General features: G+C 40.4%; 1 protein-coding gene across 21 annotated transcripts in view; it reads right to left on the bottom strand.

Moving 5' to 3' along the window:
- Positions 1 to 26,032, bottom strand: part of CADPS (calcium dependent secretion activator) — a 477,516-nt gene that overhangs the window by 145,582 nt on the left and 305,902 nt on the right. For 14 of the 21 annotated variants that reach the window (XM_063630798.1, XM_055260407.2, XM_055260396.2 and 11 more), the window contains 2 exons: positions 15,978 to 16,086; positions 8,499 to 8,711 (listed from right to left, as the gene is read on the bottom strand). In XM_063630798.1, coding sequence (XP_063486868.1) covers positions 8,499 to 8,711; positions 15,978 to 16,086 — 322 coding nt within the window. The remainder of the gene's footprint in view (positions 1 to 8,498; positions 8,712 to 15,977; positions 16,087 to 26,032) is intronic. The other 7 variants (XM_055260410.2, XM_055260416.2, XM_055260408.2 and 4 more) reach the window with 1 other exon arrangement.

The following is a 26,032-nucleotide window of genomic DNA, read 5'->3' as shown; positions in this document are numbered from 1 at the left end:
TGCATAAGGATTTTTTAGTCCATTATGACATGGGCATAGGAGACTGACTTCAAACTAAGCTTGGATGGATAACGCTGCTATTGGTACCGACATTAAGAAACTTCAAGCACTGTCAATGGTATCCATGACATAGATGCAGGTTGATGAACATACAGACTTATGAGAGCAGGTGCACTTTGAAGCGGAAACTAGTCTAAACCTTGCCCCAAGTTTGCTTGGAAGCAATTTTGGCTTGACATTTAAGGAATGTTGGGAAAACACTGGCTCCTAAAGTGATACTATTACGTGGGTTTTATACTCTCATCTCATTTAATCTACTTTATTAAAATTCAGGTGGTATGGTCCCTAATTGACTACTCTGTCATCTATGTTGTTCTTTGATCATGATATTTGGGTTCATTTCATGTTTGATAGTCTTTTCCTTCCCCCCCCCCCACAAATGAAAAACCATATACTATTTTTCATGATCTATTATCTCAATATCAAGCACACTTATATGATCTTGTTTCTAACATATATATTTTTAGATAGACTTGCAATAATGTCTAGCAAATAAATGTAATTTTCCTGGAAGAATAATATAGTTTTCAAATTTTTATTTTATTGAAATTTTCCTACTATTTCAACAGCTTAGGGATTGAAGATAAAAGGTCAAATCTACCTTTTTATTTTGTAATGTTACATTTTGGAAATTTTTCTGGGCTAGTGAAAAATTCACTGTTGAAAATAATTATGATTATATTACTAACAAATTGTCTGAAAGAGGCTCTTCTCTCTCATGGATCCCTTTTGTAATAAGCTAAAGGTAGCTGTTTTAACATTGAAATTTAGAGCACAGTTATGGCTGTTGCTACTCCTGATGGATGCTAGAGGCAAGAGAATAGCTAATGCAACTCTAAAGTCATCTGTGAACCCAAACTGCAAATTAAAAGGTGACTTTGTATTTCTCTTATATGGAAAATGTGTGCTTGTCATATCTGCTTGACAGTACAAGAGTGAATGCATGGTTTGGACAATAACGAACAATGACAGTAGTCAGCCTCATCAGAAGACATGAAATAAAGAAATGACAATGATTGATGGCAGCTGGTTGTTTATGGATTTTTCTAGAAGAGCTTTCCTTGGAATAGTCAAGTAACCAGGGGATGTTGTGCCCTGCCTGGGCTCTGCACAGCAAGCAAAAGACTGGTCCTCACATGCCTGCTGCCCAGAGGCACAAATGGACCACTTAATTGAGAAACAACTTAATTGCTTCGTGGTCACTTTAGCTAAACTGGGGTAATACGAATGGCCAAAAGAGGATGGCTTCTTTGGAAGCTCTCAAGGCTCACATTACATCATGCAGAAATCTTGAATTTAAAACTACTATGGCAATACCCCCAAAAGGATAAGTGTGTGATGTTTATTTCAATGTTAATTTCTATAATTATTTGTCAGACAATTGCTTTGAGTAAAAATCATAACAGATTTTGTCAATGATCTCAAGCAAAATAAATAAATGATTTTAGTTTTCTCCTGCTGTAGTTACATTAACTTACAGAGCACTCGATGTTTTTACATTCACTCCAACATGAGCAAAAATAAATTTTCTATACCTGATTAATAACCTTACTATAACTCACTATATGGCATGAAAATACTCAATTAACTAGTGAATAATACATTAAATATGTCTTACGTAGTTAACAGTGAGGTAAACCTTCATTTAATACGGTCTGTTTAGATCAAATCATGGTGTTTGGAAAATTTTAGACCTGATTGTGGGAACCTATTCTTTTAAAAAGTGATTTACTTTTACAATGAAAAGGGACATGATTTACAGTATGGTTTTCGGTCATACAAATTATGCTAATATTGAGTTAATTATTTCGTATTGCATTCCTGCAACATAGCAACTGCAAGTTGACAATATAAGAAGATATAGCAAAATTTTATGAGATAAAACTATAGAAAGGAATTAAGGCAAACAATTGTTTAAAAATCTACTAGAATAGCAATGCGTTGTTGTGCAAATACATGTAAACTTGTTTAGAATTCATTCAGTCAACTATTCATCCATCCTTTCTTTTATTCTTTAAAAAAAGTATAGCAAAATCCTAAATTCCCACTAAGTTTACATTCTATGATAAGCCTTTTAAAATGCCTCATCAGACATTCAAGAAAAGTAAAGTTAAATTAAGTATCTGCTTGAAGTGGTGAAAAAAGTCTGTCTGCTAGCCAGGGGTACATTTATGCAAAATAAAAGAAAAAAGAAAGAAAGGGAGGAAAAAGCAAATTAAAGAAGGAAACAAAAAAAATTTGAAGAAAAGACTATTATTAAATGATCAGGAGAAATGATATGACCTAGTTCTTCTAAATTAGCATTCAGAATACTCAAACACATAGTTGCCTGCTCTCTTGACCAATTTTTCTAACTCCCTCTAATGTCAAGTCTTTCCTCAACACATTTTTGGTTGATAGCTTTTTCCTGTATAAATTAAGGAAGTGTGTGTTCTTTTTTATTAATAACTCAAATAGTGAAGAGAAAGATTTTTCTAAAGGTTTAAAGTTTCCTTTTTCTCTTACGTGGGTATTTTTAGAAAAATTAATACAAATACAAATGATGTCAAAAAAGTTATTGTTGTCATTGTTCTTTGGGGAGTAGCAGAATGACATTTGAGACCAGAGGTTAAAACACTCCTTGGCATTGTAAGACTGTGAATCCAAAGCATTTGTAAATGAGCGACACGGATTCAGTCTTGTCCTTAATTTCCTGTTTCTGTGTGTGGTAGTTCCATGTATTTAGCTCTCCTTTCAAAATTAATCCTCTATTGGGTCTTACATTAGAGCACACCCTTAAGCCAGGTAGAATGAATTCTTCAGTGTTCAAATAATACATTTGCTTTCTTAATTGTATTTTGCAATTTCTTCCAGTCTTCCTCGGTTAACATCTCTGGGTTTCCTAACCCACTTATTTTTTAAGGTATCCGTGGTTACCACACCATTGGTACCCTGACCATTCGAATCTTTGGAATGGGAAAGGAAAAACAACAACAACAACAACAACAACAGCACATTATCAGAGTGCAAAATGATCTGTTTTCAGGCATTAAGCAGTCAGGTAGCTGTGAATTCCATGAAACGGAGGCATTATTTGCCATTTTGTTGTGATGTTAATTAATATTCTTGGAATGAAAATATTAGATGTTAATGGTTGGCTTTACTCAGAGGATCATTTGATGCCAATATGAAAGCCAAGGAGAGGAGGCAATTATGCACACATCACATGCATCCTAGTTTCAGTATGGAAGATTACATTTCAAACCTAAGGTCAGGAAAATAACATGAAAAGTTGTACTACAAATTCTAGACATGAGGAAGATTTAAGGGAGAGGGAAGCACATTGCAGGTGTCAGATAATCTAATCTGATTATCTGAGCTGTGCTAGCTATAGGGGAGCACTTACCCTTCAGTCCAGCTAGAAGTTAGCAGGGTAAGAAGGAACAAACCAGAATAACATAAAGACTAGCAACAAGGCTCAGGAAAGCAGACAGGAGTTCTAACCTAGCAGCCTAAGTTCTTGGGTTCGAGCAAAGATTGAACAAGAAAACTTAAACAAAACAAAACAAAAAACAAAATCAACCTCCCCCAAACCAACAGTAACCCAAATCCCCCTAACTGTTGAAGACGTTCAGGTGGTAGCAAAAATAGAACAATTCTCAAAAATACCCAACTTTGGGGTTCCATGATGGGATTAACAGTTATTAGTTGAGAAACAGACATTAAAATGACTCATTGCAAGTGATATATTAAATAACCATTGAGCAAATGCCAAAGCTTAAAATACCCTCTTCCCCCACCCCATCCTAATCCAAATGAGAATTGAGGTACTAATTTTTACTGTTCCACTGTTCCACTAACATATAATGGACAGGGGATAACATATAATGGACAATGAGAGGCCACTCAGCATAATAAATCGTGGAACACTCAGCTACAGATTTGGACATCATTTACGAGGTAAGCAGCATTGGCCTTAAAAATCGGAGAACTGCAAGTATTTGTTTAAAAATGTTGTATAGCTAGGTACTGACTTAATTTTGTTAAATTTTAACAAAAAAGAAAAAAATTAAATCAACAATGACACACACAAAAAAACTACAAAAGAACAAAAAAGTTTTAAAGGTTGGTGAAACCCTCCCAAAAATCTCTGTAGAGTCACACACAAACTAATGAATAGCAGGATCTATTTTTTCAGTTTTTACAATTCCACATAAATACCCCACTCCACTCTTCTCGACATGTCTTCTCATTTTAAAATTGAGCTTTTGAAATTGCAAAAAACAAAAACTGTTAAATTGAATTTAGAAAGACCCAAATAAACTCACAATTACTCCCAAGTTTTCCAAACTATAAAAATGGTCCATTCTTAAGTTTCGCTTAAACAGTCAGTGACATGACAAGACTGGAGTGTTTATTTTTCTCTACCCCAAAAATATTTCTATATTGCTTCCCTTCTGAATGTAGTTTTCCATTTCTATGCAGCTTCCTTTTGTCTCGTAAATACTAATAAAGTGATTATAGAATTAAGTCACTGTTGTTCTTAAAAATTATTCACTAGCAAGAATGGCAAGTACTTTGAACAAATATTCAAAAACAAGATTTAATGAGATGTGTGCAGAGTTAAGTACTTAACAATGACCCTTACCTTTTTGGAAGTCAAGGAAACCTTTTTAAAATGCAATACTTGATTTTTTTTTTTTTTACATTTTTTGTTAGCTAGAGAATCTGTGATTGACTTAATTTTTGTGATGTCACTTGATTAAAATAAATCAGTGTATAGATTGGCAACCAAATGTAAGTGAAGAATGATAATTTGTTCTTTACAACTATGTTATGACTATTTTTCATCTTTCTTGCTTGGTAGTACCCGGTGACCAATCCGTCCTGCTTTGCTCAGGATTGAGGGGCTTCCTGGGACACAGGATTTTCAGTGCTAAAAGGAGAGACGTCCTGGGCAAACTAGGATGAGTTGGTCACCGTAAGTATGAGTCAACACTGTGGGTTTGACTGAGTTACCCATGTGTAAGGCTTGATCTGTTTAGTAGTGACAGTTCGAATTTTACAAATTACAGCAGCTGTGAAGTAATTATGAACTAACCACCATTCTGTGGCATACTTCACTAACAATTATGATATGCAGTCAGCTCTCCAGTATCCATGGGTTCTGCATCCATGGATCCAACCAGCGGTGGATTGAAAATATTCAGAAAAAAATTACATCCACACTGAACATGTACAGACCTTTTTTTTGGTCATTATTCCCTGAACAATACAGTGTGATAACTATTTACAGAGCATTTGCATTATATCCAGTATTATAAGTAATCTAGAGATGTTTCAAATTACATGGGAGGACGTTTATAATTTATATGAAAATACCATGCCATTTTATAAAAGGGACTTGAAAATCCACGGATTTTGGTACCTGCAGGGGGTCTTGGAACTAATTTCCCATGGATACTGAGGGAAGACTGTATTCCCTCATATCTAGCCACTTTTTCTCTTTTGGTTGCTGTGCATAACTACCCAATGATACCATGGAATGTAAAATTCCTGGTTCCTTTCTTGATCTTTTTGTAGATGCTCAGGCATAAAGGTTGGGTTGATTAAATCCTAACTGGTTGTCCCTGATGGCTTGTAAATTATAGGAACAGAAGCCACACTGGCTGGTACTCTGGCTGCAGTTTTTATTAAGTGCTTAAACTAGCAATAGATAGAATTTGGAGCAGTGTTGAGGCTCTGTTGCAGGGATAATAAAGTAACCATGGGATGACTGGGATCCGCACTATTGGACTGAAGTTCTGGGTAAGGACTGCCATTTATTACATGGCCACTGTGTACAGTTGTGCAGATTGGGCACTGCAGAACTCAATGGGTGCCATTCACATTTTTGTGTATGTGCAAGGTGTTTCCTGTATTACACAGTCTCCATAGCTGATTGTAGTGGCTTGTTCTTTGAGAACCTGGTAGAGGTAGCAGGGCCTCATGCTCTCTGAAGAACTCCCATTCCTAGGCAGTAATAAAGGAGACAGTACAGAAGAAGGTAGATCTACCACCAGGTACTGATAAATCCCAATGGCATGCATGGTCTGGTTTTCTCACTCATTTCTCAGCCTACTTTACATATTCCCTAGGGAAGATATCATTTACCCCCCCAAATTCTAACTCTTAGGTGTTTGCTTTGGATGCCCCATTTAACAAAAGTTCCTTATTTCAACTAGAGTAGTGATACACATCAAGCTGTGTGTATTCAATTGAGTCTTTCTGCTGATGCCTAACAACTAGTGTTCTAATTTCACAACTAACTGAATCCTATCCACAGACAGAAATCTAAATCAAGAGCCCCCATGCATTTCCATGAAGAGACATCTCTTCTTCAGCAGCTTCCATCACAGGTTTTCTTTTTTAATCAGTGTCTTGTCTCTAATTTTACTCCTGAATGTCCTTCATCTTATACTAGTGAGGAAAAAGTGGGGTCAATAGCAAACTATGTAGCAGTTTCTTAATCTGGGCAGATGATAGAACAGAGACACTGAATGTAAGGTGAAATGACTTTAGAAGAAATGAAGATTATTTGGAAATAAGACCAGTATTTTCCAAATATCACCTGAGATACATGCTTTATGAGGTTGATTTGAATGGTGATTATAGTTAGAATTTTTTTCTGATACATGGGTAATTTCTTTTCAAGAGGTTATGATAGGATGTGTTGTTTCCAAATGTATTACAAAGGAGCATGTTGGGCAGGGTGAAAGGAGGGATTTTTGTCATACTTTAAAAAAAAACACAACAATTAAACAAATACTGGGTATGATTTATCTTGACTAATAACTATTACTCTCTTTACTGCTCTCAAGTAAACCTAAGTGTAGGAAGATGTTAGAGAATGCAAGAGTGGAGAACTTGGTGGTAGGTGTAGGAAATCTCTTTCTTATTCTTTCATGATTTTCTGTGTGGAAACTCACAGCCATTATATGATTATTTACACTGTTCCACAAGGGCATGCATCACCATCAGTAATGGACAGGAATTCCTGGGAACATCTGATAGATAGAATTTGCGATCCAAAAGAAGTTGTATTTCCTGATCAACAATGGTGTTGCAAGGTGTAAGAATATAGTCTTGTTGGACAGAAATGGACATGGCAGTAGAATTCACTGAAATACAAGTTTACCTCTATTTAGTAGTTATAGCTGCAAAATTATTCCACCCACATCCATATTCTGTTTAAGAGCAACAGAGGACAGATCGTACAAGCACTGTGTTAGAGGTTAAGTCTCTGCACTTGCATTTGTTTTCCTTCAGCTGCAATTCTCTTTCCTCAAATATTTGTGGGGCTGACTACCTATCATTTGAAACTAAACTCAGGGAAAGCTTCTTTGTTTGTCTAATGTCTCTCCTTCTCACTCAGTTACCACTAAATGACATTCTTCATGGTATTTACCAGTGTCTGAAGCTCTCTTATTTATCTGTTCACTTGTTTACTATCTAGGCTTCCCCATTGGGATGCAGGTATTATAAGAGCTGGTACCTTGTCTGTCGTTCTCATTAGCATGCCTTATTTCTAGACAGTTGCTCAATGACCTAGAATGAATCAGTGAGTTCCATACTAAAGTAATAAATCATCATGATTATTGCTAAAAATGACTTGTACCTATGTTATCTCTGATTAACTTGATATTCAGGGTAAAGCAAAAGACTCTATTTAGAATGAATGTTTGGAACAAAAATGAATTACTTTATTTCTCCATTTTCTTTGTTTTAATAAATAATTCCAAATATGTACTGGCTTTCACCTCACCCTGTGTATCAAAAGTATTGATAGATAAAAGCCATTTTAGGTAGCAAGAAGACACGGAAAAGGGGCAAGAAATTAAACGTATGCAGAGGTAAGAGGAGAAAAAACTCGAATATGAACTGCGGCTGTTTAAGGAGACAGTTTCATTTTTGGGTCTTTGGTATTTTAGCTCGGAATGGGATTTTAGGTACCATGTTTTGTGTTTTTTTTTTTTTTTTTTTTTTTTCACTGCATGTGATAATGTCATCATTTATTTTTAAATGGTTCTAAATTGCAGATTTAAGTTGATTTCAAATCAACCCTATTTTTAAATTACTTTTAATAGGAAAAAATGAAGCAAGGACATACATAATCTACTATATTTGAAGGACTCAAACAAATACGTTTGGCTGTGAATTCTGTACTCTCACCAAAAGAGAGATAAAAATCCACCTAAAATACACTTTCCTTCATTTAGTGCTTGTGGGAGAAGGTCAAGTATTGCACTTTAAAATTACTTTCACCTAACATTTGTCCCAACTTTCCCCCTGAATTCGCTATATGTTTTCAGCAAACATGATTTTAAAAATTTTAAGTATAAAAGCAACTAGGTTTTCGAATTCAACTTCGGAAGGTTTACTCTACAGAGTTATTTTTGTAAAATGGCACATTTACTTACAAAATTGAGAGATAGGGGCATCCAGCTGAGGTACATTTCCTCCCTTGGCGTTGAGTTTCTGGACTTGGGTCGGGGGCACAGGCTTGTGTGACTGCCCCGTGGCCCGATACATGGCCTGGACCCACAGGATGCGGTCTTGTTCATCGTCACTGGCAAATATCACGGTGTCTCCCTCCTTGACAGCATTGAAGAAGGCTCGGCCACCCTCCAAACCTGAAAGAAAAGGGAGTAACAACTTCTACTAAGCCGAGCTGTGATGTTCTCAACTGGACTCAGCCTTCGAAAAAGCAGTTTCTGCTGCTTTTCCTTGGGACAGAAGGGGGGGTAGCGATTAACTTAGGATGGGAAGTCTGAGATTCACTTGTCCACAGAGTGGGACCATGATGCTGAAGAAGTATTTCTGAGCCTGGATCTTATCTTTTTGTGTCCTGCTGGGGATAGAACTGTCAAGCAGGCTGCCTGCTTGGGGGATAAACATCTGCCTATAAACATACTATTTTCTCCCTCATCTTTAAACACAAACAAAACAACAACAAAAACCTCTCTTTACCACATCTCTCCCTTCAGCTACTGTCCTATTGCTCTTCTCTTTACAATGAAAGGGAAATCTCTACCAAGGCTTTTCCAATTTTAGCACCCATATGAACCCCCTGGGCATCTTGTTAAAATGCAGCTTCTGATTCAGTAGGTCTGGAACAGAGCTTGAGGTGCAGCATTTCTAACAAGCTCTCAGATGATTCAGATGGTGCTGGCGTGAGGACCACATGTTGAGTAGCAAGGGTCTCTCCTCTCCTTTTCTGCCTTGCAACCCCTCCAATCAGGCTGCTGCCCCACTGAAACTTGTCCAGGTTTCAGTGGACACATTGCTGAATGACCAGTGACCTCCATATTGCTGAATCCAATGACTGACTCAAAGTCCTCATTTTACTGGGCCCACCCACCTAACAGCAGCATTTGCACTCCCTTCTCTTCAAGATGCTTTCTTTACTTAGCTTTCAGGCGGAAACCCTGACTTTCCTCCTACCATCCTGGCCGCTGCTCCTCAGTCTTGTCTGGTGGCTCCTCCTCCTCCTCTTCCTGATTTTTAAATGCTGGCATGCCCTGGGCTTCTGTCCTTGCCCTTCTTCTCTTAACTACACCCTCTCTCATGGTGATGCCATCCAGCCTTTAAGCACCATGAGTATGCTGATGGCCTTCACACTTCTCTCTCCAAGTTGGACCTCTCCTTTGGACTCCAGACTTGAATATCTTTCTTGACTTTTCCCCAGGGATATCTGATAGACATCCCAAGCTTGTGAAACCCAACAATGAACTCCTGGTCTTTCTCCCTGACCTCCTCAGCGAAGCTCAGCCCATCTCTCTGGCCACTCAAGTCCCCAGTCTTGGGGGCAATTTTGACTCTTTACTTTCTTTCACTACCCACTTCCAGTGAATCATGAAATTCTGATGGTTCCACCGGTAGGACATTACCAGAATTTGATCACTTCTTCCATCTCCAGTTGTGGCCATCATAAATGTAGCCAGGATCATCCCTGGATTATTTTAATAGCCTCCTATCTGACCTGTCTGCCGCCGTCCTCATTCTCTGTAGATGATGCTCACAAGGCAGCCAGAGTCCTTGATTTAGCACTAGAGTCAGGTCCTGTCACTGTTCTGCTCAAAACCTGCCAGCAGTTCCATGTTCCACTCAGAGCAAAAGCGTTGGTTCTGACAAGGCCTGAAAGGCCCCCGTGAATTGGTCCTCTGCCACCTCTAACCTCCTCTCCTAATACTCTCTCTCTACCTCTATGCACACATGTACTCACTTCATTGTAGCCACACTGGCCTCTCGCTCTTCCTTGAACACCCCAGGCATGTGCTCACCTCAGGACATTTGCAATTGCTTTTCTCTGTGCCTGGAGCACTCTTTTTTCATGTATTTGCATGATTCACACTCTTATCTCCTTTGTGTCTTTTCCCAAACATCACATTCCTGTTGAGACCTTCCCTGACCTCCACTTCTTGTGACCTATCTCTTATCTTGCTTAATTTTCTTTATTGCTCTTATTACTTTTTAGCAAACTATATAATTTACTTTGCTTCATCAGTGCAGGTAGTTTTTGTCTGTTTTGCTTACTGCTGTATCTCTGGAGCCTAGAATAGTGCATGGCACATAGTGGGTGCACAAATATTTGTTGAATAAATGAATATGCTCTAGATCCATCTTTTTCCATGCTCAGTTATCAAGGTTAAAATTCAGCGAGAAGTGCATGTTCTCACTCATAGGTGGGAAATGAGCAATGAGAACACATGGACACAGGAAGGGGAACATCACATACCGGGACCTGTTGTGGGGTGGGGGGAGGGGGGAGGGATAGCATTAGGAGATATACCTAATGTTAAATGACGAGTTAATGGGTGCAGCATACCAACATGGCACATGTATACGTATGTAACAAAACTGCACGTTGTGCACATGTACCCTAAAACTTAAAGTATAAAAAATAAAAAATTAGCGAGAAGTAGGTGGAGACTTCTCTTTGGGTTCAGGCCAAAGCTACGTTGTGTCCATCAACATATTCCAGAAACCTGTATTTTAGATTACTGAGTACTCTCTAGCTGGAAATAATACTTCATATCTTCATCAGGTTCCTCGTCGCCTCCTCAAATATTAAAAACTAAGAGGAGAATGAATGAGTGATTAGCATTCCCAAATTTCCAATGAGGTCCAGCCAGTAATCTGTTTGACATTTGTCATTGGAAAAGATTCCTGGTAACATTAAGACTTCTTCATTGTACCCATGCTATTTATTGAGGTGTCTATGCTGCAAGCGTGGGTGTGTATTGATAGTTTTGCACTTGGAATGGCCAGGGATTTAGGACAATAAATAGCTACTTCTTTACATGGAGGGTCTGATAATATCACACCAATAAAGCTTTACTAAAAGATTTTTGGTGGTTTTTATTATAACGGACTATTTTGCTGAATTTCATATGGAAAGTTTTAAAATATGTAATTTGAGTAGGATGATGTGTAGTTAGCAAGCTGGGAAAATCTGATGAAGCTAATGAACAGCACAATAAAAAGGAAAATTCTGAAAGGGGAAGGAGGAGGAAGAAGACCTCTGAGCCTTTAAGCCTGAAAAGTGAGCAATAAAGAGTTAAAAGGAAGAGAGGGTCAATAGACCTGTAGCCTAGTCTCGTGGTATCCTTAGGAGTAAGCTGTTTTGCTACAGTCAGGGAATCCCAGGACAGACATGGTCAGGTACCACTTTTAATAGCCCCAAGGCCTCCCATTCACCCAGCGCCTGCTGCTGGGGTGGGGATACTGTATTTCTGCAGCTACTGTCAGAAAGTCAGTTCATGGAGTTACTTTGGGGAAGTGGACAGCCCTCTCCACTGTGCAGTTATTTAGAGGTAGAGATGGAAAGACATCAGGAAGTTTTTATATTTTTATTCAATCCTCCCAACAGCCTTATGGCGTAGGTACTGTTATTCCATTTTACAGATGAGGAAACTAAGTCATGGGGAAGGTGGTAACTAGCCCAGGGACACAAACCTGGGTTGTACGTGTCAGAGCTGGCTTTTGACCTCAGCTGTTTGTCTCCAGAGCTGATGACTATAACCACTGTGCTTTAGTGCACCAAAGCATGAATCCAGGGCCGGGCCCTCACTAACAGCTCTCGTAAGAGTCATTATTAACAATAAAATGAAGCCTAATTTTGGAGTGGGTAAGGGCAAAGAGAAACATCTAAAGCAATAGCAGCAATGACAAGCACAGCAGCAGAGAGCAACAGGGTTTTTTCAGAAAGCACCAGAGGCTGAGGGCACACCAAGGAAAGCAAGAAGGAGATAGAAGAGCAACAGATGAAAGAGAACCAAGAGAGGAGAAAGCAAAGTGAACATCCACAAAGTGAAGATCCACATGTCATCACAAGGCCATCAGTCTTAGAAAAAGCAACAATTCCTGGGGACTGAATCTGAAGAATGCGATGTGCGACCTCTCATGGGCTCTCCTTGGAGAACGAGGGGCACAGTCCCATAGTTCAAAGACAAAAAGACACATCTGGGAATAGATGAAGGCAGACCAGGCAAAGGAATGCTGGCCAGCTCTCTAGGGGAAAGGGATTGCACTTCCAACAACTTGCATGGCCGAAGTCCATTTATGAGGGTAAAAAAGGTCTTTATGAGTCGTATAAGAATAATTTAGTTGTTTGATAAACTGTGGCATTGAATTATTCTGGATTAATATTCTTTTATTTGAAGACTTAATTATCTAATCAGATAGAAATTGAGATTGTTTCAAACTTTCCAAACCACACACAGGGAAAGGTAAAGTGAAACATTTTTATTTTTAGCTTAAAAGGAGTAGCTTGTAAGTGAAACTTAACATAATTTACCAGTTCATCAAATTAACACGTCAAGGACCCAAACAGGTAGAGTTTATTTAGTGGAAATGCTTGTGTCTGGGGCAACCACCTAGACTGTAGGCTGGTACTAAGGCAACAATATTAATTGCATCCCTCCCTTCTATGGCAGAGAGCAATAGGCCACAAGGGTTCTTAGTCCATAAAATTACCACCAGTTGGGTCCATTGACAACTTGGATAAAACCAAGAGAAAGAGGGAGAGAGGTAGAGTCTGAAGTCCTCCCCATTTGCACACTCACCTTTCAGGGAGCAGTTGAGGAGACTCCTCAAATCTGAGGACATTGGTTAAAATGTGCACACTTGGCTCTCCAGCTGGCAAATGTTACTGTGTTCAGGAATCCCCTGCAGTGCTTATTTAAATACAAAGATTCTGACCTCTCCCTCCTTCTGGTTCACAGGTTAGAAGTGGGGCCCAGGAACATTTATTTTTAATAATTACTTTTTTGTTGTTTGTTTGAGACAGAGCCTCTCTCTGTCACCCAGGCTGGAGTGCAGTGGCGCAATCTCGGCTCACTGCAACCTTTGCCTCCCAGGTTCAAGTGATTCTCCTGCTTCAGCCTCCCAAGTAGCTCGGATGGATTACAGGCGTGTGCCACCAAGTGTGGCTAATTTTTGTATTTTTAGTAGAGATGGGGTTTCACCATGTTGGCCAGGCTGGTCTCGAACCCCTGACCTCAAGTGATCTGCCCACCTCAGCCTCCCAAAGTGCTGGGATTACAGGCGTGAGGCACCGTGCCTGGCCAATAATCACTCTTTAAGAAATTCTGAGTTAGACTTTCCCATGACAACTGAGAGAATTTAAGTCTCCGTTTTCAATCAAACATTACTTGGGGAATAAATAGGACTTAGCACATGGAAAGATAGAAGAAGCTGCTTATTATTCTCAAGAACATAATTGATTTACATTTTACATCTTTCCATTTACATCTTTCGTAAAGAAATTTATAAATTATATCCCATGGGATCGATGTAAAAAGAAATAAGCTTTAAAAATATATGTGCACAGTTACTCCTTACACATGTAGATAGAATAGCTCTCTCCACTCCTGCCCTCCCCACTGAGGGAAGATAATTTTGCTTTCGTCTGATAAAGTAACAACCATAGCTTTGCTATAGCTGTTCATGCAGCTATGCTTTACTGCAAGTGCCAAAGCGTGACATGGGTTAGACCCGGAGTCCCAGCTCAGCCACCAGGCAGTCTTAAACAATAGCCTTTGATATCTCAGAACCCCAGTTTCTTCATTTACAAAATGGGGTAATGATCCTGGTCTTATCCACTTTGTGGGATTACCATGAGGGCTAAATACAACCGCATGGGGGGAAAGGAAAATGAACTGGCTTAAAAGGAATTATTGTCATAAGGTGGTATTGATTTCCCTTCTCATATTGGCCCTTTAGCTTCCCATTTTATGTTTTAAAATTTATTATTTTTTACAATTCTATTTTTTGAGTTGGGGTCTATCTCTGTCACCCAGGATGGAGTGCAGCAGTGCAATCATAACTTATTGCCGCCTCCAACTCCTAGGCCCAAACAATCCTCCCACCTTAGCCTCCCTAGTAGCCTCCCTGTAGCACACACCTACAGGTGTGTGCCTCCATGCCCTGGTTATTTTTAAATTTTTTTGTATAGATAATGTCTGGCTCTGTTGCCCAGGCTTTTCATGAACTCTGGTCTCAAGCGATCCTCTCGCCTTGGGAATGCAGATGTGAGCCACCACTCCTCAACCTAGCATTCTACTTAAAAATAAAAGTCCTAAGGAGGACTGAATCTATTTTTTTTGAAGGATACACAATAACTTAAGAAGAACACAAACCATCACAGAATGTCCTAAGGACTGGTTTCCTAAGGCAGGAGCCCCATCCTTTCCATGAGAGGTTGCATGAAATTGTTTCAAACTCGTTGGTTCTACTCATTATGAAGGATTTCCAGGCAGAGCATTTAATTCACGCCTTATGTGGTCAGCTCTGCATTCTGCTCTGGCAAGTGGCAAATAACATATGAAAGTCCGAAGGGGTGGGGCTGGGCCCAGCCACTCGGTTGAGATTGTGCAGGTGCTAATTTTACTAAGTGGGCTGGGCCCAAGGCCTTCCCTGCCACACCTCGTCAGGTTAGCACCCCATCTTCTCTCAAACTCTGTTTTTCTTTTATGTGTATTTTGTTGCATGTGGAAGAGCAATATGGGAGTAGAAAAAAAGGTTTTGGGCCAAATAATGCAGTATGGTTGGAAATGCTTTCCTTGTGCAGATTTGGCATAAAAATAAACTTCTCCGGGAGAGGGCTGTTGGTGCTTGTTGTTCATTAATATGCTGAAATGATTTCGCACCCCCCTCCCATTTTGAAGGTTCTTTGAGGCTGATTTCTATTCATTTTTTTTTTTCTGGGAAAAAGATAAAATGGGTAGGGGGAGATGTGCGAGGGGGCAGGATGTAGAACTTATGCGGTGTAGAACTTTTAAGAAATACTACCGTTCGTGTAGTTTTCTTAGCCACATAGGCTTAAGGGCTTCATTGTCTCTGCTTGTGGATTGGTGTCTTCTCAGGGAAAAAGACATTTAGGGAGGGTTTTCAAGTGCTGCCAGCTAACCTTATGAGCTCTTGAATTGTAGCTAGGGAATATGGATATATTGGGCAGGCTTACTTGGTCACTGAAACCTGCCAAGCCCACACATCACTGGTGAAAAACAACACACACACACACACACACACACACACACACACACACTCCTTGGTGTACATGTAGGACTACTACTTTTTCAGAATTTTTTTTTTAGCATTGTATGGTGGAGTCCATATCTGATGTGGATACAGGTAGGTAAAAGAAAAATGCTCTTAATTTTTGGTTTCAGAGAATCCCTTGAGTAAAATGAAAGCACTGGGTTAGGATGGCATTAAACCAACCGGGATGGAAATGGCATAATATCAGGGATTGTGGCTGTCATGGACATGGCTGAAACCCTTAGTAAATTGACTTAGTGCCTAGCATGGAATAAGAGCCCAGCAATTATTAGTTGACCATTGATTTGGGAAGGTTGAGGGTTAGTGGGCTCGTGGCCTTGAGGGTCGGTGGGTACCTGGCTGGGGGTCGGTGTAATCCACAGTGTAGCCATCCAATTGTAGAAGTTCCTGAGGCTCTGCTTTCTTCTCCCGATAACTGCACATGGCAAACGTGTACTGACTGACCTGTTAAGGAAAAGCAGATTGTGAAGTTGACACCTGGAGCCTGTCTTCTCCAAAAAACCCTCCCCCATGTTCTCTCCTCTGAGGATCTGGACTGAGTGGCTGGGTTCAAATTGAGTTTTGCTATCTCCTGGCTGTGTGACATTGAGCACGTTACTTAACCTCTCTGGTCCTTCATAACCTCATCTGTAGACTGGATACAACCTTACAACCTATCTCATTGGCTTACTGTGAAGACTAAATGAGTTCATGTGTGGAATGTACTTAGAGTCTGTTCCTGGCACTTAGTAAGTACTTGATGAAGGTTAGCTATTATCATTATTGCTTTTAATATAATTAGGTTAAGCTACATGCAATTGCCATTTTTGTAGGTTAAAAGTGGTTAAATGACAGCAATTTTGTATGTTCTGTGTAATGTGACTGTGGCCTTGGCTGAGACTGCCATGCTCGCAGATACACCATGGGCCTTTTGATCAGAAGTTAGAGGCTAGACATTCATTTATTCATGCCTTTTTATTTCAGTATTTCATTTTTTGCAGCATTTTGATCAGCATCAAACTACATGTTTCGTCCCCTTCTTCTTCCTGCTGAAAGAATACTTTGGTTGCTTTGAAGTCTTCTTCTTATTTCAGACAAGTGCAGGAGTGACACGCTGTCACAAGCAATGAGCGCTTGATCTCTAGGTGCCAGTCACAGTAGAGCAATCCTCAGCCCCCCCAGTGACGTGGCTGTTGTCACTTGTGCCCTAATGGCAGCCCTCACTCTACTGACACAAACCATGCCAGTGCAGGGCGGGTGCTCACAGCTGCAGGCCCGCCTTCAGGACCCTGTCACTCTAGTGCATCCAGATCCCGCACATACACTTAGCATTTCTACATCTGGCTTGTCTGCAAGGAGCCCGTGGGAAAGCAAGCATCCTCCCAGCTTTGGGCTAAAAGCTCTCGGGCACATTTACTATCCACGGATGTCAAATGTCTTGGAGAAGGAGTGCCACATCCCTCATCCTTTAGTTTCCTTTATTAAAAGAGACACTTTCTATGTGAACTTTGATCCCAGCGGGGGACATTTTTAGTCTCTTCTATGGTGAGATTTGTTTTTGTTGTTTTAATGGTGATAAGAAATTGACGTTCTCGAGCGCTACATGCATCTCCTGCACTGTCCGAGGCTTGAGGGTCCCAGTGGAGAGATGAAGGGTGTCTGCAGGAGGATGTTTTTGGTAGTTGGTTTGTCTGTTGCTGCCCTCTGTTGGCTCCTGATGGAAACTTTACCGCCCCACTTGGGTTTCTTTATAATGTATAGGGTTTGCAGAACTTCTTCCTTATATCACAATGCCAGGGGAAACCTAAGGCTGGGTCATTGAGAGTATTTCCACAAAGGAACACATATTAGTTTTTTGTAATAAACAAAATAACCAATAGCATACTCTTCTAAAATGAAAGGTTAACTGTGTAGGCCGGGGGTTCCATGGGCCCGGTGTCCCATCCCAGCTCTATAAGCTGTCTATTCTGTGAGCCTCAGAGTCTTCATCTGTATTTACCTGCATCTTATTGCTGCTAGAGAATTAATTGAGTTTTACATACCATGTGTGATACCCAGAGAGCAAACACTTCATATACATATGCATTTATACAGGCAGCTTCCTTGCATTTGACACACATTCTAACATAGTATAGCTCAATAGGTGGATTTACCTACTGGATTATAAATTCACTGAAGGCAGGTCTAAGGAGTCATATGTCTTGATTGTATTTTCACTCCCATAAGCAAAATCTGCCATATAATGGGCATTCACTAGTTGAATCTGATTGGTTCTAGAAAGTTGAATACATACAATCCAATAAAGAGGTTTTACCCCCAAAATTTACAGGGGATTCCAAGTGCAGCACCAGGCCTTTCCAACTTGTTATTATTGATCCTAGGGATAACAGATTTCCTGTGACCCTCTGCATGACAATGATCATAGATATTGCTGGAACGGTCCCATGGGGAATTTTTTTTTTTTTTTTAGATGGAGTTTTCTTCTTGTTGCCCAGACTGGGGTGCAATAGCATGATTTTGGCTCGCTGCAACCTCCACTTCCTGGGTTCAAGTGATTTTCCTGCCTCAGCCTCCTGAGTAGCTGGGATTACAGGCATGCGCCACCATGTCTGGCTAATTTTGTATTTTTAGTAGAGACAGGGTTTCTCTATGTTGGTTAGGGTGGTCTCGAACTCCCGACTTCAGGTGATCTGCCCGCCTCAGCCTCCAAAAGTGCTGGGATTACAGGCGTGAGCCACCATGCCCAGCCGGATTTTTTTTTTAACCTGGCATTTCTTATCAGGCAACATGAGAGATGACACAGTTTGTTAATGTGATTGGCCAAACAGAGAGTTGCCGACACTCACTTAAGATTAAAAAAAAATCACAACAGAAGGGTGTTATTTCAAGATTTATGCATTTACTATTACTACACGGTTTGGGCTTTTTGATTTTTTTTTTTTTCCTTTTCTATTTCAGTGGCTTCCTTCTTGGAGAGCTGTATGCTGATGCCCTCTTCTGGTTATATTGCTGAAGTCAATCTCCCCAAACTGAATTGGTTTGAGTTGGTAAACCAAATTGAGTTGGTTTATTGGGAGCATCTTGATTTAGGATTTCACAATGTACTTTAGGAAATAAAGGAGGGGAGAAAGAATGTTTTCTCTTTGAATAATTCTAATTATTGGAAATTTTGGGGGGAATCTCAGTTTTTCTAGAGTGCTTGAATGGTGGGAGAATTGCAAAGATTTGGAAAGCCTTACATTTATTTTTTAAACTTCCACAAGACCACACTAAGTAAAAGCCATTTCCATGAAATGCATGTTATTCTGTCATAGTAGGATTCTTTTAAAACTGTATTTTGTTGATGAAAAATTAATGAGGCAGTGAGCACTGTTGTAATAAAGGCACGGCAAGAGCCTGGAATGCATGTTAGAAGTGAGAAAGTCAGCCACCCTTGTCGGACAGCCTGGGCTACAACAGAAAGCATAAAAATCTAGTGATCTCAAATGACCAGCAGACATCTGAAAGTGCACTTTGCAGAGAAGGGCTTAAAGGACTATGTCTTTCACATCCTTGGGATTTTCAGAGGGTAGGTACCTTCTCATGGAATCACGGGACAGACAGTTGGGACTTCCGAGGGAACAGTCAGTGAGGTTTTATTTTAAAGGTGGCTGCACCTCAGATACACCTTTAAAAATCTTTAGCTCATTTCCAGTCACATGCTTAAACTAGAGAATGCTTTGAAGTAATGTTCCTTAAAGAGTGGATGGTGGCAGCTGCCTTTATTATTAGATAGTGTGTGTGGGGGATGAGGGGGTGGATTAGGTTGTAAATATGTAGATTCTTTAAGTCAGACCAGAATCAGAATCTCAGGTCAGAGTGGGCCTTAGGATTATACATTTTTCATAATCGTCTCAGATTCTCTCTTTCTCTCTCTCTCAAAATAGAGTCTTGCTGTCGCTCAGGCTGAAGCGCAGTGACACAAACATGGCTCACTACATCCTTGACCTCCTGGGCTTAAGTGATCTTCCTGCTTCAGCCTCCCCAGTAGCTGGGACTAGAGGCGTGTGCCACCATGCCTGGCTATTTTTTTTTTAAATTTTTTGGTAGAGATGGTGGAGGGGATATCTCACTATGTTACCTAGGCTGGTTTGAGCTCCTGGGCTCAAGTGATCTTCCCATTTTGGTCTCCCAAAGTGCTGGGATTACAGGCATGAGGCACCACACCTGGCCAGGTATCTCTTAATACATGCTGAAATGTGAGAACCACTGTTTTAATATATAGGAACTTTCCATAACCTCTAAGATTGCCCCTGAGTTTCAATTATAGTTAGCAAGTAGATTCCAGTCATGAGATGAAAAGGTTAGACCTTTCTTGTCCTCAACTCTCCCCTCCCCTTCTTATCACCTGTGGGAGACTAAAATACTTGGACATACAACAGTAGAATGTATTTTGTCTAAATCCCCTTTCCTTGCTTTTACCATCATTCTTTGAAAATTAATCAGCTGTTATTTTTACTGAACCCTGGTAACTAGCCCTTGTCCAAAATTCACATACATATTTTAGAAAAGAGTTGTTTATAATAGATACATTCATTCATTCAACAAATACGTAGGTAGTGTGTTTGGTTTGGGGACTATAAACATGCAGAAAACCAGACATGATTCCTGCCCTCATGTCTAGCGTGAAGGTAGACATTAATCCCATTATTTCACAAACATGTTATTTTAATAGTGGCAAATATTAAAAAGAGAGGTATATGGTACTGTAAGAGCTTGGAGATTTGGTCTAGATGGGTGGCTGGGCAAGGAATTCCTGAGGAAGCATTGACGGATTGAGCTACAATCTGAGGATGGAGAAAATTTTTATGGTGTGAATCACAGTTCCTGGAGACTAAGGACTATTTTTAATGTGATGTAGTTGCGAATGGAGGATCACGGTGTCTAAATCCCAGACTCCTGATTGGCACTGAAGTGAAGGCCATTTGGTGGAGGAGAAGGAGAATAGATTTTAGAGTCATGTAGAACTGGATTTGGTTTTCAGATCCATTATTTTCTATGTGAACCAAGGCAGTTCAATGAACTTTTCTTGGACATGGTTTTGTGATCTTTAAATGGGGATGATGATAACATCTGTGGGACATTTCTTTTCTTGATGATTAAAAAAGAATTTATTTCTTGTAGACATGGGGTCTCACCATGTTGCCCAGGCTGGTCTCAGACTCCTAGTCTCAGGTGATCTTCCCAGCTCAGTCTCCCAAAGTGCTGGGATTATAGATACAAGCCACTGCACCTGGCCTTCTGTGGGGGCATTTCTTACGTGTGCATGCAGGCCATTCATTGCCCTCTCACAACTGAATCCTGGTCTTCCTTTGGGAGCACTCTCGTTTCAACTTTCAGTGCAAGTGGTTTGTGTGGGACTAACTGCACGTCTAGCTGGAAGTAGGGTGAGTAAAACACTTGGCCCATGCCTGGCCAATCAACATAGTATCTCCTTGGTTGTAGTGACTGGTGCAAGGATTTGGCACCACACTGGGCCAAAGAAAGCTAACTGAGGGCCTGTACTGGAACAAGTGGAAAAGAAAAGTTTTCTCTGGGGCTGGTAAAATTTTGTAAGGCTTGAGCGGCCAGAGACCATGCCTGAGGGTGAAGTCAATTCAGAGGAAAGCAGAGCCAAAAGATTAAATATATTGAGAGACAGAGGCTTGATAATATTGCTTGAGTCCTGGATCTAGTCATGACAGAAGACTCTCCAGTTAATTACTAGTTTAATTAGCTAACCAATACAATTCTTCCCCTTTCAAAACTTAAGCTTGTTTGGGTTGATACCTGCCATTTGCAACCAGAATATAAATATAAATGTCTTATAGAGCAATTGTGGAGTGGCAAAAACAAACATTGGAGTTACAAATCCTTCAACTACTCATATGTCTTATAATTCATTTTTGTGGTTAACTTATTTTAATATTGTATTCCCAGGTGACTACTACTGTACTCCAAGGCATTATATATTATCTAACAATATTTTATCTTGTTCTGATTTAGTGATTTTTCTGAAAGCTAGAACACAATTTTTGGTAACATTCTCAGTTGGAAATCAGAAACAGAGGAGCCACGTTGGTTCTATCTGAGTAATTCAGTTGTAGAACATTCTTTTAAAAAAATGCTTTATTTAAAAAATGTTTTATTTCCATAGGTTTTTGGGGAACAGGTGATATTCAGTTACATGAGTAAGTTCTTTAGTGGTGATTTGTGAGACTTTGGTGAACTCATCTCCCAATCAGTATACAATGAACCCAATTTGTAGTCTTTTATCCCTCACTCTCTTCCCACCCTTTCCCCCTGAGTCCCCAAAGTCAATCGTATTATTGTTATGCCTTTGCATCCTCATAGTTTAGCCCCCACTTATGAATGAGAACATATGATGTTTGGTTTTCCATTCCTGAGTTACTTCACTTAGAATAATAGTCTCCAATCCCATCCAAATTGCTGTGAATGCCATTAATTCATTCCTTTTTATGGATGAGTAGTATTCCATCACATATATATAACATTCTGTATGCATCAATCTCTGCGGGTGTCAGTCCTGTCTAAGTGCTTGGAGTTATTGAAGGCACTTGCAATCAAAAGACCTGTGTTAGGTTTCTTTTTTTTTTTTTGAGACAAATTCTCACTCTGTCGCCCAGGCTGGAGTGCAGTGGCATGATCTCGGCTCACTGCAAACTCCGCCTCCCAGGTTCATGCCATTCTCCTGCCTCAGCCTCCCAAGTAACTGGGACTACAGGCACCTGCCACCACGCCTGCCTAATTTTTTGTATTTTTAGAAGAGACGGGGTTTCACCATGTTAGCCAAGATGGTCTAGATTCCCTGACCTCATGATCCACCCGCCTCGGCCTCCCAAACTGCTGGGATTACAGGCGTGAGCCACTAAGCCTGGCCTGTGTTAGGTTTCATATTTGGCTGCTTACAAGCCATTGACCTTGGGCAGGCCACTTAACCACTCTGAGCCTTAGTTTCCTCTAATGTGAAGTTGAGAAAAGCCTTGTCCTCACTGTAGTACAGAAAGGTTGTGAAAACCAGCTTGACAAACACTTTGTAAACTCTTCAGAAATCATATAAGTGATTGTCCACATTATTAGAGGAACCACAGAATATTACAGTTTGTATAGTGCTAAAATGGGGGGAAATGTCTCAGAAATTATTTGAATACCAATCAAAAAAGTAGATTTTAACCAGAAATCTTTTTTTTTTTGGAGACAGAATCTTGCTCTGTCACCCAGGCTGGAGTGCAGTGGCATGATCTTGGCTCACTGCAACTTCCGCCTCCCGGGTTTAAGCAATTCTCCTGTCTCAGCCACCTGAGCAGCTAGGACTACAGGCGCATGCCACCATGCCCGGCTAATTTTTGTATTTTTAGTAGAGACGGGGTTTCACCATATTGGCCAGGCTGGTCTCAAACTCCTGACCTCGTAATCCACCTGACTCAGCCTCCCAAAGTGCTGGGATTACAGGCATGAGCCACCATGTCTGGCCACCAGAAATCTTTCGATCACAGAATAAAAATATTTTTAAATAAAAAGATGAAAGCGTTAAGACTTTCTAATCTGATATGGTTGATAAATTGGTCTGTTTTCACTGTTCTCCTTACACACACACACGGGGTAGGGCATTCTGGCTATCCAGCAGTGCTCTATGGAACTGGCACCTTTATCATTAGTGTTGATTTAGTCACATTAGAGTTACTAACAGTAGTAATCAATGTGTTTGGTTCTCACCATGGACCCGAGGGTTTAGAATGAGGCCCCAGGAATTTCTTGACTCAGGGTACTGAAGGCCCATTTCCCCTTGATCTCTGGGTTAGGGTTTGCAGCCAGCCAAGTTTATAGGACATACACTGGAATTTCAAGGAACATGGCAAGAGGAGGCTTTATTGTGCCATTGGAATATAGTCATCTATTTAACTACTCTGATGCTCGGTTCCATAGAGAACATAAACTCTAAGATGGTGTCATCCGAAGGGAATGAGACCCTTCACTTTAAGTGGAATAATGACCTCCAAGGCAGTGTTTCTCCAAGGGTGGCCTTTGGACCACCTGCATCAGTATGTCCTGGGGTGCCTGTTATAAGTACGGATTACTGGGCCCCACCCCAGACTTACTGTATCAGAGTCTTCTGGATGGCACCTTGGGATCTGCATTTTAAACAACACCTGATGCAGATGGTCCACGCCCCCATTTACAGACACTCTCTCATTGCACGGGAATGCTTGAATCTCTGTCACAGAAGCTCCTTGCAATTGCTTCATTCCCTTCACAGTTGGTAGGGTAGACTGTAGCCACATCTATAGTAATTTTAGCTCTGATCCTTAAGAAATGGGAATTGCTACTTTGGTCCAGCACTCCTCTGAGTATGTCCTTTATCCCTGGCTAGTAGGAAGTCCCTTTATAGTCTAAAATTTGGTTCCCCAAGACAGTAGTACTAATAGGAAATCTCAGTCAGGGAGAATTTTCATTGTTACCTGTTACAAGCAAAAAAGTAGACTGTGTGTATGTGTAGAGAAGGAGATGAATTTTGAGGAGACTAATGTTGGATGTCCTCTCTTCGTCTTTGTTTTTTCAGACAATTTTCATTTTTTTAAATCTAATGTATTAAATCATAATTGTGTTGGAAATTGTGTGCTTCTAGCTCTCTATATAAACACATTCCATAAGATCTAACATCTGAATTGAAAAACACAAAGATTCCGTAAGTCACTTGGGTAGATACACTTTCTGTTTGGCGGTTTCCACACTGTTTTCCAGGGAGTTCCCTCTAAGGCTGCCTGGGAGCAGGGGCGGGGTGAGGGGTATCTTCTCCCTTCCCCAGAACCCTCACCCTTCTGCAAATTGAACCAGGGTGGTTCTCCGGGTTTCATGTTTGCATTTTGAGTTTCAAAGTAAGGGTTTGGTGGCTAAAGAGAAACTGAAAATCGTTTATACACATGACTGAATTCAACATTGCATGCAGCTGTTGGGGGCCAATTGTCACCGCTTGGACTGACATCCTTTCCTTCATACAATCTGGGACATTTTAGCTTCCTCTGAATTGGACCAGCACTGGTGGCCTTGAACTTTCCTGCTGCAGCTCTGACGGCATTGGGGTTGTTTCAAAGGGAGTGTGCTTTTTTCTTTATGGTATTGATAAAGTGCCTCTAAATGTGATCACTTAAATAGGGGAGAAGAAAAAAATGGAAAGAATTTAAAAATAATGCAGTATTTTCTGGTTATGCCAGCAAATTGCTTTTAGATATTGTTGTGGTGAATAGGACAAGAATTGAAAGAGAAGACCTGAGTTGTCATCCTGGCTCCCCTATTATCTTTGTGATGATGGGACTCTCATGTCACCTCTGTGTGTCACAGAGGTTTTTAAGGGAGAAAACTGATTGAGGCTGAAGCAGATTTTTTTGGGGGGATGGATGTACCCAACATACCTTGACAGCTCTTTAAAATTAATGAGAATCATATGTACATGAAAAATTTCACAGAATTCTGAACTTATTTTCTCCTGCCTTTCTAGGAAAGATACTGAACTTTAGATGAGAAGTGCCCTTTTATGATTCTCAGAAGTGAGCACAGAGCTTGCTTTTTAGCTGCTGTGTGACTTTCATCTTCTCTTGTTAGAAGGCTCAGTGTGAAGGCTCTAAATACCTGCGTTCCAGTTGCCTGAAAAAATCATTCTCTGCCTTTTGGTTCTCCCTGTACTTACTCTACAGACATGGCTTTACTGATGTTTTCCACACATTTCCTCTTGTTTTTCCTGAAGAGTTTCCTCTCCCAAAATAAGAGGTCATCTACTTCTCCTAAGTACTTCATCATATCAAAAGTTCTCAGAAATCTGAGAATGGTTGTCACCAGCCATTTCTTGGAGCACTGATCTCTCCTTTTTCAGCACCACCCAAGGTATTGCCTGAGCTTTTCTCCTCTCTTCCTTTTCCTTTTCTTTGCCAGACACTGGGCTAGGGACTGTGTATGGGTGTGGTGGAGGAAAGAGGGAAAGACACAAAAAAGAATCAGAAACAAAACTGGCCCTGAGACAGTGCACAGTCTATTGGGGAGGCCAGGCATGCTCCTAAGTGATTCCAAGAGAAACTGCTGTGCCGAGTGCAGTGAGAAGCACTGAGGGGTGAGAACCATGCATGACTCAGCACTGCTTTCTTTTTTTTTTTTTTTTTTTTTTTTTTTTAGACAGAGTCTCACTCCGTCTCCCAGGCTGCAGTGCAGTGGCACAATCTCAGCTCACTGCAGCCTCCGCCTCCCGGGTTCAAGCAATTCTCCTGCCTCCGCGTTCCCTGTAGCTGGGATTACAGGTGCGAGCCAGCATGCTTGGCTAGTTTTTGTATTTTTAGTAGAGATGGGTTTTCACCATGTTGCCCAGGCTGGTCTCAAACTCCTG

The sequence above is a fragment of the Symphalangus syndactylus genome, chromosome 21 (assembly GCF_028878055.3).
Source record: "Symphalangus syndactylus isolate Jambi chromosome 21, NHGRI_mSymSyn1-v2.1_pri, whole genome shotgun sequence".
In the NCBI taxonomy this organism is placed as follows: Eukaryota; Metazoa; Chordata; class Mammalia; order Primates; family Hylobatidae; genus Symphalangus; species Symphalangus syndactylus.
This window is presented reverse-complemented; position numbering and strand designations above follow the sequence as displayed.